Source organism: Micropterus salmoides, unplaced genomic scaffold (assembly GCF_014851395.1).
Source record: "Micropterus salmoides isolate LMB-PRFRI ecotype aquatic unplaced genomic scaffold, ASM1485139v1 Ms_hic_scaffold_1827, whole genome shotgun sequence".
Lineage (NCBI taxonomy): Eukaryota > Metazoa > Chordata > Actinopteri > Centrarchiformes > Centrarchidae > Micropterus > Micropterus salmoides.
The window spans coordinates 4,726-19,392 of record NW_024040959.1 but is presented as its reverse complement, the minus strand read 5'-3'; the positions used below and the strand labels follow the sequence as shown (position 1 = coordinate 19,392).

Genomic DNA, 14,667 nt, shown 5'->3' with positions numbered 1-14,667 from the left:
GTAAGGATCATGCATTAATGTGTTTTCATAAAGTCATGAACATGAAGTTTCCAAATAGTGCTGCTGAAGTTTTGAATTCAAACACAATCATTTTAACTACGATCTTTACATTTCACAAGCTAAAAATAGTACTATTTTCATCCCTTGTGCAAATAAAACATGTTGTGCCATACTTATTTATACATATTTCTTGTCTTTTTCTTAATTTCCTTCTAATAGTTTCAAAAAGGATGATACTGGAATGTAAAAATGTAATTTGAGATCAAATATTTCATTATATTTAAAAATTAAACATGTCTGCATGTCTTCAGCAGGTACTGGATATTATGAGGCCCTGAGACACAGGGGAGCTAGAGCTTTCTGCAGTTGCTTTTAATGCTGCTATAGCGCACTCTAATGGTCATCTATGCAAACATCAAGTAAGAACATATGAGGTGAGATGCACGGAAGATAAGGAACAATCCTCCAACAAAGAAACTTTATTGCCGTTTTGGTATAACAAAAGTAAGCAGTAATACAGATTCTTTATGTATCAAAAAGATACATTTATATATCTGAATGTTGCATTCAAATGTTTAAGTAGAAAAAGTAGGAATGGGCTTTTGCTGCAGAGTTTGTTTGTTGTTGGTGGAAAGTGAGGCCCTTTTTACTCCTCTGGTCCACACAGGCTGAGCATCGCCTTCTGGTAGTCTCCCTTGGTGTGTTCCTGTAGAAACAGAGCAGGTTAGAGGGGCTGCAGAAGATGCATTAGTCATAGGCCAGGGGCAGGCTGTATGATACACTTACCAGTATAGTCTTTTGCAGAGACTGTCCAAAGTTGGTCTTGTATTCAGAACAGATCTTCTTCAGGTCCACCTCGCAGCGTGACACAATAATTCTGGTCACAATCTTCTCATTGGCTCCTTTACTCTGAGCAGACAAGCATAAGTCAGCACTTACTTAAGTTGAATGTGCTCTAAACTTAACTACAGCAGCTGATGCAACGCTGTTGTAAGATGACTTTTGCCAACTTTGGATTCTGTGTTCCTGCAGCAAAATTACACTTTCACAAGCAGATATACTTCTTACATCTGTTCCAAAGAAAAAAAATAAGAAGTTTGGCCCTCAAAATAGCCAAATTTCAACAAGAAGAAAGAGAGCAGCACTGTAACTACCTTCATGGCTTCATTCAGTCTGGTGGCAAAGTACAGCTGTTTGTTTTCAAAGCACTGAACTGGAACAAAAGAAAAACAGAATAAATATCCTTGATAATACATATTGTATTTGAAAGGTGATTTTCTTTTGTATTTTTGATACGATTCATAAAACGAAACCTGGCCTACAGGGTTATTTACTTCAGATAATATCCTTTTATTATCATTGTCAATTCTAACAATAATAATAACTGCCTGTATTAATAATATGAATTACTGATAAAAGATGTACCTAGAACCAAAAAGGACTTTTGCAAGTCTCCTTTAACTTCCTTCACAATGCTCTCCTGCATATCGTAGGGGCTGTAACTCTTGTACCTCTGAAACACTAACAAGGAGAGAAAAATTATTAACTGGTAGTTAATTGGTACATTTTACAAATGATTAAGGACAAATAAAAATCCACACGACTTTAGAATAATTTTTACAATGTTACCTTTTCGCAGGTGGGGTACACTTCTCCCCGACATGATGGATATCCAGGTCGCCACATCAGTTCCTTTTATCTTTATTCCAGCATCATAGAGTGCCTGAGATGAATCAACGAAATACCAATAAACACTGCCATACTTGTGGCATAGATTGGTGATGCTCATTTTAAACATGAGGGCATCACTAAGCCTGCAATGACTTAGTACAAAATGATCACCTGTGCAAAATTTTACCAAACTACCCATTTCCAAACTCATTTGGACATTTCAGTGTCATCAACACAAAATGTGCATGTTCTGGGGTAAAGTACAACATTGGCAAAAACTGACATGGTAATTATCTTAGTAATTAACTTGTAAGTTAATAAGTAGTTCATATTTAAACAGCTTCTATATCAAATACCTGATCAAGAACAATTTAAGACATTAATGGTTGGAATCATTTACATTACAGAAATGTTGAACTTGTAAAAAAACGATACTTTTTAAGTGGATTTATAATCCACACAGAAAAAGTGAAAATAGGCAACTTACTCTGGCATCTTCATCGATCAATTCATAGTCTACAACAGGGGATGGATCTGCTCTCTTAGTCTGCACAGAAATAAGACACACCTCTCAGGTCAGTGACGACTGTATTGCGTTATGTGAATCATGAAGACAGGCACAGACAAATCTCACCTGCACCAGAGCCAAGAGCAGCTTAGCGAAGTTCCCGGAGGTGTCACCAGCCACGTCTTTCTCCAGGTCCTTCTTGAACACTGTGGGAAGTAATATTGTTGACGTAGGCATATAGCTCTCTCTACATGCAGAGTAATCACACAGCTGTTGCATTTCTAGTTCAGCAACATTTAAGACAGGACACAAGACTTCTGATGGACTGAGGGAGCCTGACAGTGTATGTACATTTCCAGCCCTGTATATGAATGCCTAGGATGTTTTAGACTTACACTCCTTGTAGACCTTCTTAATCTCCATTAGTTCATCATTGCTGCGTGAGCACAAAATCTCAATTAGCGTTTCTTCATCTGTTCCTAAGCCCTGAAAGAGACAGAAGTTTTTTTTACTTTTTATACATGACACTTAAAGACATACACATTTTAAATTTTTGATCAGGCTGCAGCAAAAGGCAAGTTTTGTAATTTTCCCAGTAGAGGGCAGTGTAACCCTTCAATGGAATCAACCGATGTTGAGCACCACTGATACCATGGGAGTCCTTTACCTTGATCGATTGTCTGATCTCTGTGGCATCAAACTGGGCCGTGCTCTTCATCAGTCCAAGGATCACTGTTTCCAGAGATCCAGACAGCGCTCCCTTCAGGGCTGTGATCATGTCCTAGAAATACAACTCTGTTACCTAACCGTAAACACCACCATATCCTCAGAGCTGTGAAGTCTTTTGGATTTTCTGTCAAGGCCCACTGTACCTTCTTTGCCCTCCTTTCATATGCAAAGCGATTTCTCTCCTTTGGGAGTAGGTCCGCTTTGTTATGACGTCAATGATGGTCTGTTCATCCACTCCTAATGTTAACATGCACATTACATACATCAGAAGAGATAAAAGGAATGCAAATATTTATATTTTTAAGAATAAACTGTTAGAAGGGCCTGGCTGCAAAGTTGGCTTGCTTCAACACGTGGTGTGTTGACAGGTATATCCCACCTCACATCCTCATTAGTAAAGAAACATCACTCCACACAGAACATATTCTTCATTACAACAAAATGGTGAGCTGTTGAAGAGTTAGTGGTCAGACCGCTGCTAATAGCTCTCAAGCAATGGCCAGAACAGAGCTCTGCCAGCACCGAGGCACAGATTTGGAGTTGTTCCAGCATGATCAAAACACTTTAAGCCAGGATGCTGACTCACAAATACCAGCTACTCATCTGTAGGGAGAAGCTGAAGAAACACTGTACTGATTTCTTTTTGTGAGCAACATGTACAGTACTGCATCTTGCCTTTGGTTTTGATCGCGGTCTCTATTCTGGCAGCATCTCTGTCAGGGTCAAAGTTCACAGCAGGTACCACAGTGGGGAATGTGGGTTCATCAGACTGAGGATGGAAAGCAAATTAGTGAGAGAGAAAAACTGATGCCATCTTAAAATGAACAGTATGCCATGTATCTACCATACACAATGTAATGTTTAAGTTTTCATTATAAAGAAGTATGACATTACCCCAATGTTGAGAGACAGCTGTCCCAGAAACTCTGATACCATAGCCATTTTGACTGTCCTGGAAAAAGGTGACAAAATGGTCAACAATATACAATCTTGTTAACCAAATTATAATCCTATCACTGACACGTCTGAGCAGAACCCTGCAAGGGGTCATGTTTGTTTTGTCTCAAGATATAATCACATGAGCCACTAAGGAACGGTCTTCTAAACAAAAGCAGAGAAACTAAATTCATTTAGTTCTGCTTTTGGTACAGCAGTCACACAAATCACTGCAAAAGACTTGATCCATTTAATTAATAGTTTTTTATTTGTTTTCACGTCTTATATGATTATTTTCTTCATATTCACATTCAGAGTAGTTTCTAGTAAAATGGTTAGATCCTGCACACTTTTAAATCCTTGTTCAGTCTGACACACATCCTTAACAGCAACCCCCGAGACACACCCTGGAAAGAAATGCTACTGGCTTGACAACGGAGAACATTTACATGCACACAAGAAAACAAGTTAGAGACAGGAGAGCACGAATCCATTCGTACTTCACCAAAACTCAAGAAAAAAAAAAAAAGCAACAAAACATGTTTGCACAAACTGAATGAAAATTGTGTGGAAATCCTTTGTCATGACTCCAAGTTGAAATTTTCCCTTCAACCTTCCTGCAGTGAAGTTAACTCAAATTACATATTCAGGTAGTCCACTTTAAAATGTATTAGTTCACTGAACTTACCTACGTTGTAAACGTTGGGGAGATTTGTCCAGGCGATGTTTTAGTGGAATGGGTGTAAACGTTAAACTTTCCAGCCTGAAAAAGGCTTCCCCTTTCACCTCCCAACTCACACACCCTCCCTTTCCTTGCACTTATGACTCCACCCTATTTCACAAGAAACCACAGGAAGCTAGGCAAAGAAGGCAGCTCAAAGTTTTAGGGGATAGATAATATCAACAGTCCAGACAATAAACAGTTATAAACAGTCTGTGCACAAAAGTTTATTGTTGATCGATTTTCACAAAAACTTAATTGACAGAAAATATAAAAATGTCTCTGAACAAAACAAAAATACATGGTATAGATTATATACTGTAAAAGTGCTTCAACATTCACATTTATATAAAAGGTAATAATGTATTTCCAGTATGAAATGATAGACATTGTTAGTGGTTTTCTTTCCTTTCCTTTTCTTAACAGTACAGGTCTAGCTCCTCTTTTGACTCACCTAATCTATGACATTAATGACATTTCATTCATATCATATTAAATCCTTTCACACAGGATTTTAAATGGACTTCTGAACTAGCTTTTTAATATACCTATTACGCTTGGCTGCACGTTTCTTTTGTTTTTTCTTCTTGTTACCTCCTGCATTCAAATTGTTCTTTGACTGCCCAGCTCCATGGTTGTTGGACTGCGATGACCCATCTTTCGCCGACTGGCAGGATAAGACAAAGGTAAAATGGTTGTATCTTTAAATAAGTGGGGCTAAATTCAAAAACAATATACATTTTATTTGTCATTCTCAGAAGTAACAACATCAGTTGATAATCCATGAAAACTTCTTTTAGTTCTTTGCTAAGTGGAATTTTAGACAGGCATCCACCAAATGTCTCAGGGTCTACACCAGAAAACCTGTTGTTAATTTTACTATGCTCTTGTCCCTGTTGTTAGTTTTGAGCTTGTGCAGGTAAACCATGCAGTGGTACGCTGGCTTTTTTTTTGTTGAGAATCCCTCTGTGTGTGTGTGCGCGCGCACGAACTTCCTGGGCTTTCACGTCATTGCCATTATTTGTCATTCATTACCTCTAATGCCATTAGATATTCTTTTACATTTCCATCCATCAATACAGTAACTATGGTAGTACACACCTCGAAGGGTTTTAATGGGAAGGTGCAGGGGACACGGCCGTGTTTCTGGTGGAAGGGCAGGACCACGGCTGGATCAACAGGTATCCAGGGCACGAGGCTGGGGGTTGGGGGCTGTGGGACAGAGCTGTGGACCTGCTGCAGGTTGTATGCCCCGCGACTCACTTTCCCATTGGTCGCTTTTAATAAGGTCACAAATGGTTCCCCTGCCTTGTGTGCAATCAGGTACCGTCCTTCCTCTAACCTACACAACCACATGAAGTCATTGAGGGTGTGTTACAGTCAAAATCCACAGTGAAACATGTTGTAGCATTTTGAAAGATTTCTCGCTTCCTGTCACACGGACTGGAACGTAGGTGAACAGAGCCTTAAGAAAGCAGAATGTGACACATCTATTGAGTGCCGCTGAGTAATCGACTGTGTAAACCTCCAACACAAACATGAAGGAAGACTAACGTCATATTTTTAGCCCAAGGTTTTCAGACATGACTGTACAATAATTTCATCATCTTAAAACAGAACATGAAGACAGATCTGCACAGGCAACTCAACTGCAGATGTTGTCCAACTAAACAATGAAGTTTAAGAAGACCCAACCCTTCGCAAAGTGTGGACTGTACATTAAGTCAAACCACATAAATTTAATACATTTGCATTTTTATAGTTTTTACACATTAAATAAGTGCTTGCAGGACCAATGAGTTCATGAAAAACTGATTCATTAAATTAAAATATGTAAAGCCAGCCCAGACTAGCTATATTGCTAGTATGATTTTATTGTTAAGTCTTACAAGAAAATAAATTTGTAAAATGTGGCTGCGGGAGCTCAACACTAATAAATCTACAAACAAAACTAAGACAATGAATGTCCTCAACAACTTACCCAGTTAGCTTTTTAAGTAGGTGGTGCAGAATATTCAGTGACTTGGATGGCCTGTGGATGGAAAAGGGACATTGCCAAGTTATCTACTTTGGTATGGATCTAAATTTCAACACTAATTCTGAAGACAAAACTAGAAGTGATGATAGCTAGCACTGATGAAAAGGTTTGGATTATTGATAAACTGACTGTATCTCTAGATGACAACCTCTTGAGTAGCATCATCATACAGGAGTGATTAGATTAATCCTAATCAGGAGTGATTTGATTAATCCTAATCATCTGCACACATCTGTTGTAACGACAACTCACTTGAACCCACAGGAGATGTTCTGCTTCCAGTCGTCAGGCAGCTTTCTCAGCAGAGCTACTTTTGATGTGTGCGCACTGATGTGAGCTACAGAGACAGAAAGGGAGGGTGACAGATACACTGAGAAAAGAACAAGAGCTAATGAGTGTGCACATCAAGAGCTACACTTCATCATCAATGCCTTTCCTAGTGCTTACAAAGTAATTAGTCTGTGATGATTTGCCAGCGTTGTTATAAGCTTGAGTGGGTGGTAAGACATGCTTGTTGGTCCTGTCTCCTTTGCTGCCTCCCACTCCAGCTTGTAATGCCTGCTTATTTCAACAGTGCCTTCCTTCTGCAACCACAGCCATAAATACACAATGGGGAATGCCACATGATAAACCACATGAACTACTACCACTAAGCAAAGAAGTACTGTATCAGCTGAATAAGCTTGAATGTTATCACGGTTTTCTTACTGGCTACTCCTTTTCTTATACTACTGCAACCTAGTAACCTAAGACACTTCGTCCTTTGTTAGACTGGAAGATCTTTCAAAAAAAAATCTAGGGTTTAGATGCCTGACACATGGTTGCTTGCATCTACTTATTGGCAAAGCTATTCACAGCAGTGAAGGAACACGTATACAAGCTTGCTGTACCAAAAGTAACGCTGATGATCCTGACCAGTATGGCAGCCATGCTAACAAACTGGAAAGGGGTATAATTTGCTGTGTAAATGATGACGTACATTCCCAGCCAACACCTACACAAGCAGTACAGAAAAAGGAAGGGGTCTTTCCCCGAATCATGAGGCTATGGATAAGATTTTAACTCAAGTTCAAAATAGCATTTAGCTGAGCTCGGCACACCATGCGTTCTTTGTAATTCCCCATAATCATATGTGGCTGTAGTTATGGCAACAAAGTAAACTTAATCACTACACAGTCACAGCAGGACGGTGAGTCATCTAAAGACTATTCCATTGGTTTGTGGGAGGATCTGCCATGCGGACTAAACCCTGTGAGGGAAGGAGAAGAGATTTTTCCCTTTTTTTCCATCCACATATATGTTACTTTGCCTATTTTCTTGGCAGTTATGTTGAAAATGAAAGACTAGAGGGACACTCCACATTATACTAGAACTGAGAGCAATTTGGGAACATCGCTGTCTTTATTTTCAGTGAATTAAGAAAGAACAGGATTGCAGGTAAAAGTGATAAAAGGTTTTACCTATATAGGATACAGTGCTGGAGTGGAGCAATGTCTCAGTCCACAGCTGGCAAGCCTCACTGCTGCTTAGGCACTCAACACCATAACTCAACTGATACTCCAGCTTGGGCAAGACATGCACTGGCACATACTGTTGGGGCAGAAAACAAAGGATAGAAATAGGGCTGTTGCATTTACTAATTTTATACTTAAATATGTGAAATGAAACTCTGGAGGATGTGTACAGACCAACATGTATACCTGGTTTTGGCTGCTGCCTACTTTTCTGGTATGGGTCAGTGAGACAGAGCTGCGCACCATGACCAGCAAATCTTGCAGACTGTAGAGCTTATAGAGCAGGTTGCCTTCCCCTGGAGCCTCGTAATCTTGTTCATCTTCTGCACCAGCCTGCAGGTCATCTGACAGTATTTCTGCGTGGAGGACAATCATGTACTGTATGACAATTAAGCACAAAGACACAACTTAAAACCACAGAAAGAAAATCAATTTCACACCAACTTTTGTGCTCTGTAGTAGTAATGTTGACCACTGGTGCAGATTCATGAGCAGCGCAGGTCTCTCCATCCTGGTTCTGGTTTCTCTCCAAATATGAGGACACGCAGGGTTTAACCAGAGACATTGAATGGGAGTGAACTGAGGGTCCCATACATCGGGTGGGTGAGTTAGTCTCCTGGGATATGGAGCATTTGGCTGTGTCACTGGCATTGTTGAACATTGCTGTCTGCATGCGCAGGATCTCACCCAGCTGGTCGCCAGATACCCTTGCTCTTTTGGATTGTCGCCTCTGTCTTGTAACTTTCTGAGGGGAAGACTCTGAATCTACAGGTACAGACTCACAAATGGGGGTAATCGGGGGGTCTGCAGAGCATGGCGTGGTCTTAGCTTTAGGTTGTGTTGCATCTGGAGACACAGAGTCGTCAATGACTAGCTTCTCATCATCGGAGTCTCCTGTAAAAGCAGTGTGTCCGTTACTTTCCTGAGCAGAGTCCCGTCTCATTTGTTCACTTTTTGGTACAGTAGTTGTCTCCTCTATTATTGGATCATCCATATCTGTCAATGAGGTGTTCATCTCTTCTTGGGAACTGCTGCTAGTATTAACCAGATGCTCACTAGACCTTTTAGTCTTACTTAAAGGCGGGGAACTTGTAGCTTTTTGACTTTTAACAAGTGCATCCTGCTCATTCTGTGTTTTCTGCATCTTGGGGGTTTTAATGCGCGTCGTCTCTCCAAATGTCTCCAGGTCAGTGAGGTCCACTTTAAAGTCCAGACCGTTGTTTTCAAAAGACACTACATTTCTTTGTGAGGTCTCCTGATTTAGCAACAGATAGAAAAAGAATCACGGTTCTGATGAAGACCGACCACATATAACATGATAGCACTAATAAACCAAGTTTATCTGCGCGTCAACATACCACTGAGAGTTTCTGCTCATTTGCAGGAAGCTCCGTCATTAAGTGGAACACATTTTTACTTCCATTCTTCTTGATGGAAAGCTTCAAACTCTCCTCGTGGTAGGTATGACTCCTCTCTCTCACTGTCATTTCAGTCTTCAGGAGTGGTGAGTCTATGTACACAGTCTTTTTCTGGCTACTGCCTGTAAAGGAGATATGAAATAAAGGTGTGAAACAGTGCCACCATGAGGTCATTCAATGTCATTACACACTGCGAGTCATCTGATCTCTGCATCAGTCTATGATCGCTGCACACTGACTTTCTGTCACAAACTCACTAACTTTCACTAAATATGAAAAAACAGACTCGGACTGTATTGCAAAATCTTTATATGTACTGTCAATGTGAAATAATTAAAGTGGATACAATATATAGTATGTCATACGTATTGATGCTTCTATTTTGTTTTTAAACTTTGAAACATGTCAGCCAAGAAGCATTCCATATTATATAGCTTTCCCCCTATTTCTATTGCTATTTAGCAAGCTAAAACCACATGGATACATTTTTATTGCTGCTGTGAAAATTCTATTCATTGTATGGAGAAGAAATGTAAAAAAAAAATTGGTGCAGGTTTCTGTTTTTACTACCTTCTCTGTATACGCACTGCTACTTACATTATTCTTTCGCATTAATGTAGCCAGGTAAATCTCTGGGGTCATTATCCAACTTAGCACATGTTTGGTGCATTTAAACTATGTTGGGGAATTTTGCCAAGATTTGATAGCTCAAACTTAACAGCAACACAAGGGACAAGAGAGGGCACGTATTGTTTTCACCCGTTTGAAATGCAGTCTAAATTGGCCCTAATTAAACCAACTTCCAGCATAAGTCTCCTGATTACCCGAATGATGATGCTGTACCTTTTCCTGGGTTTAATTTGATCCAGACAGGTACTTCCCATTGCTCTCCAAAGTCAGGGCCATGGTTGTCTAGCAGCCTGACCAGGGCATCTCGAGTCAGACACACGTGAGGCTCATAACGAGCACACAGACTCTCTGCATTACGATCACTGCTGATTGTCTGTAGACAAAAACATAAATGACAAAAACATGTAGAAAAGGTCATACCAGAACAGCTACTGTATCAGTAAAAACAAACACAGGTCTGTCTGCCATCAAGAAACAAAAGTAGCACTGGTTTTGCTGAGCAAGACATGAACACCCTCTGGTGTCTTTTGTGAAAACTGCAAGATCTGAAATGGAGTTACAATAGACCTGCGGTCATGAATCCCATTCTAGCAGTAAAACATCTTTGTGACTTACTTTATTGGAGTAATTAAAAAAGGGAGACAATTGCTTACAGCATGCATGTCCTTAGCTTTTTTAGCTGGAGGATGCTCTGATGAAACACTCTGATAATCCGATGCAAGCTGTGCATCAGCAGGCACTATCTTGTGGTCTGTAATATCCACATTGCCCTGGAGAAATAAAGGGTACAAAAGACTGATTCTGCAATTAGACACTTCCAAGTTCAATAGAAAACTGGACAATGGCATTTATGAGCAACTTCAGTATGTTTTAATAGGTAGGTTTACAACTTCATATACTTATACGCCTGGGGCTGGAACAGCTCCTTCAAGTACATTACCATGATTAGCAGCTGTTTTTCAAAGGCCAGCATCAGCCCTGGATTGAATGTTCCCCCTGTCAGACTAGTCATCTCATGGATCTGGTAGAGCTGGGGAAATGTCTTAATGCACTCCAAACAGCCCGTGAAGAAATCCTGACAAACAAATTATGACTCTATGTTTTAATTTAACTTATGAACATACATCTCACAGAGCTGATGACAGGTGCAGTCGTTGTAGTATTAGTACCTCTGAATATTGCATAGCTCCCTGTGATATGAAGTTGTAGTCGTCAGCACATATTTTGGCCACATCTTGCAGGTACCTCATGAACTGGATCACTTCATTGTTTACTCGTGCCTTTAAGCTCTGAAATTTTACAGAAGATTATTTGAAGAAGTGATTTAACAACGACTGGCAAGATTAAAATATCATTAAGGAGGGAATGTTGGTACCTGCGGAGGTTCCCTTGTTTTCTTACTCATCAAAATGGCAAGATATGTCTTCTGCTCTTTGCTGGACAGGCTGGACATACAGGGGAAGGGCAGTCTGGGTTCAGGATAAGCAACATCCGTCTCAATCTCAACCTGCTTGAGCTGTACTTTTGATTTTCCGGTGTCCTTACATTCCTCTGCACCTTCCGCAGCATTGTCTGCATCACTATCACAACAGGACTCTTCCTTGCTGATGCAACTGTTGTCTTTAAACTCTGCAGCTTCATCCTTGGAGCGTGAGCCAGAGGCATCACACTCCTGCTTTATGTCAGCATTCTCTACAGGACTTGGCAAAGGAGGGGGAAAGACATGTCAGATAAACACTCACTAGTAAGCCTTTAAAAACACAGTAAAAATGCACCCGAAATCATGTATTACTTAATATGTTAATTTACTGACATACCTTTGGAGAAATTCCCACAGTTCTCTGATATTAGGTGCAAGGGAATATTTCTCATAGAGATCTCTGGTAAAGAAAGGAGTGTCAGGGACTGGAGGGTCCTCCCTTTAATTAAAAAAGAGAAACATATATGATATTAGAGGGCCTCTGTTGTACCCAAACATGTATAATGCTTTCTGCACTGCCCTGCTTTTGTACTGGGACACATTATATGGACATGCAACTTAATTGGTTACTCTGTGTTGCTGTTGTAGTGCACACTATAAATGACAATTACCCTATCTAATGGACGACTCGGGTGTAGCAGAATTCTTTTCTATTCTTCCACAAATATACAACTAAGTAAGTTAATGTCTCTATCATAGCAATGAGTTTGACATGAAATGAGTCTTCAGGCACTGGCAATTGTATTTCAAAATATTTACGGTTAAAAAATAAAAGATACAAGATCCATTTGTTATTTCTCAGTCTTGTCTCAGCTTGTCTTGCTCAGAGGACTAAACAACTCCCACTGAGAGGTATTGGCCATGATGTCATCAACACAAAGAGCATCTGAAAAATATTTTAGCTTCTACAATATCAACATTAGCAACAGCAAGCATTCAAGATTACATTTTCCAGATATATATATATATATATTACACATTGCTTTTCTTATTATGGCTCTTACATCAGGTATTAATGTTTATTTCTTTACTAACTAAACACACATTAAAGTCACAAATAGCTGTGGGTTGGAGGTATGTAACTGCCAATACATCTATATTTAGTGCTAAAATTATTTAAGTTTTAAGCAGTTGGTCTACAATATGTAAAATTAGCAAAAATGTCTTAGTTGGACCTTGCAAATGCTTTGATTTTGTTTTGGTTTATTTATATTTTTGTACCATGTGATATGAAGTTGCTTGTTGCTGATCATGGTGACATCAAGCTGACACAATTAAAATGTGCCATGCATGTTCTTAGTTTCGTCCTCATTTGTTTTAGCAAAGGTCTTTGTCTAAATGAAATATAACAAGAACATGTAAAGATATACATTATTGTGTTTGTTATATTTTGTACAAAAATATGAGAGAATAAATTCACCTGTCACCTAGCTAGGACTTTCAAACGATTTCATACCGTTATCCTTGATAATGGAGTAACTAAACTTACTCTAACAGAGTAACTCTAACACTGCCTAGCCGAAATTATCCAAGTACACATTTGTCCAACGTGCACACTATGAAGTCACGTGGAATACATACAACTTCCTGTTCCGACCTTCAAAATACAAGCCAACTTTAACGTTATCGTAACGTAATGTGCACAATTGTAGCGTTAAATCCATAGACTGTATATAAAAAAACATCACGGCAACATATAAATAGGATAGCGTCCTGAAGCAAAAGCACACATGCCAATGTTTATATTAACCTTACACTGGAACAGTACGTTATATTTGTAAACTAAACAATGTTAGATGCAATATGTCCATTAACTTACATTTTCATTTAAATAATTGACTAACAGTAACGTTATTGTTTAACTAACTTAGCCCAAATAGGATACTTATCTGGCTTAGCTAAAATATAAATAAATAACGTTATAGTGCAAAAATAACGTTAAACATTTCGTTTGACTAAAAAAGCTCTGCGTTTATTTAACGCTAGCTAATTTATCGTTAACTTCCTGTCTCATTAACGCAACTTGAACACTTGTCAGCTAAAATTAACCTGGTGCAGTTCTCTCGTTTAGTCTTCCAGGTGAATATGCGTAGCCACAAAAACGGTTTCATAATGGTAATTACTGTCCGGTTAAGCGCACTTTTTATTCAGAGCCTGCTTTTATCATACCAGAAGCTCACGTTTGGTTAGCATAGTTCGGTTAGCTGCCAGCCACAACACAACTCTCATTCATAGTACGCTAATTAGCTTGTTAGCTAACATTAGCTAGCCCAAAGTTAGTTGAATTGTCACAACATTTACATCTGTGGCATACCACGAAGAGTTTGCAATGAAAATATAACTTACCATACCAGCTCCATTATTGTCAGTACCTAACGTTAGCGGTCCGAAGGAATGACGGCATTGAAGCTACTGTAAATAAGCGAGTTAGCTTTAGCCAGCTAGCAATGGTTTGACAGGTGACATTCTTCGTCTGGTGAAGTTATGTTGATATTTAGGCGCTTTGCCTACATTGCTGCCCCCCTCCGGACATTCACCATAGTCGATCTGCCTGTTCGCTGTGTGTGTAATAGGTCCATGAAACAAGAAAATATATCTTTGCAGCTTGACTCTGGTGTTCAATACCCGTCCTCCAGCCCATCTAAAAGAGAAGTTAATAAGATTGTTTTGTTTTCCCACCGACACCATCTGACTCTGCAGGCCACAATAGTGTTTTCCAGCACTAGGGAGGACTGGAAAATACTGTATTAAACTTAATGCTTTATATTTTGCATCAGTCCAATGATAAAATGATGACACTGTTGTAAATATTTTAGGGAGTTTACATTGATGGGTACATATGGAAAATAATTCAAAATTCACACAAATTCAACACCACAGTGGCCAATGTAATGCACATTGGAATATGAGATGAAACATTAATCTTCCTTGCAGGGAAATTGAGTCATTCGTTAAAATAATAGACATTTTCCCCCTAAAGCTTAGAAACTACAGAACTGCAACCTGTTACAAAGAATTGCCA

General features: G+C 39.3%; 2 protein-coding genes across 4 annotated transcripts; both read right to left on the bottom strand.

Moving 5' to 3' along the window:
- Positions 1 to 451: 451 nt before the first annotated feature.
- anxa2a (annexin A2a) lies at positions 452 to 4,661 on the bottom strand. The gene is given in 14 exon segments (XM_038727908.1): positions 452 to 706; positions 787 to 909; positions 1,155 to 1,213; positions 1,426 to 1,521; positions 1,630 to 1,723; positions 2,159 to 2,218; positions 2,306 to 2,385; positions 2,575 to 2,665; positions 2,847 to 2,960; positions 3,052 to 3,080; positions 3,083 to 3,145; positions 3,584 to 3,677; positions 3,803 to 3,860; positions 4,533 to 4,661. Coding segments are annotated over 13 exon segments (1,011 nt in total). The 5' UTR covers positions 3,851 to 3,860; positions 4,533 to 4,661; the 3' UTR covers positions 452 to 646.
- Positions 4,662 to 4,777: 116 nt separating this feature from the next.
- ice2 (interactor of little elongator complex ELL subunit 2) lies at positions 4,778 to 14,136 on the bottom strand. 3 transcript variants are annotated; one of them, XM_038727905.1, is made up of 15 exons: positions 13,992 to 14,136; positions 11,983 to 12,084; positions 11,541 to 11,865; positions 11,335 to 11,454; positions 11,106 to 11,240; positions 10,819 to 10,935; positions 10,379 to 10,538; positions 9,476 to 9,657; positions 8,562 to 9,372; positions 8,304 to 8,473; positions 8,064 to 8,193; positions 6,856 to 6,940; positions 6,547 to 6,597; positions 5,667 to 5,907; positions 4,778 to 5,232 (listed from the first exon to the last, which is right to left on the bottom strand). In XM_038727905.1, the coding sequence occupies exons 1-15, from the start codon at positions 14,003 to 14,005 to the stop codon at positions 5,080 to 5,082; spliced, it is 2,796 nt and encodes a 931-aa protein (XP_038583833.1). In that variant the 5' UTR covers positions 14,006 to 14,136; the 3' UTR covers positions 4,778 to 5,079. The 3 variants fall into 3 exon arrangements, with proteins under 3 accessions (XP_038583833.1, XP_038583832.1, XP_038583835.1); XM_038727904.1 differs by lacking the exon at positions 13,992 to 14,136 and adding an exon at positions 12,867 to 12,913; XM_038727907.1 differs by lacking the exons at positions 5,667 to 5,907; positions 13,992 to 14,136 and adding an exon at positions 12,867 to 12,913.
- Positions 14,137 to 14,667: the final 531 nt, after the last annotated feature.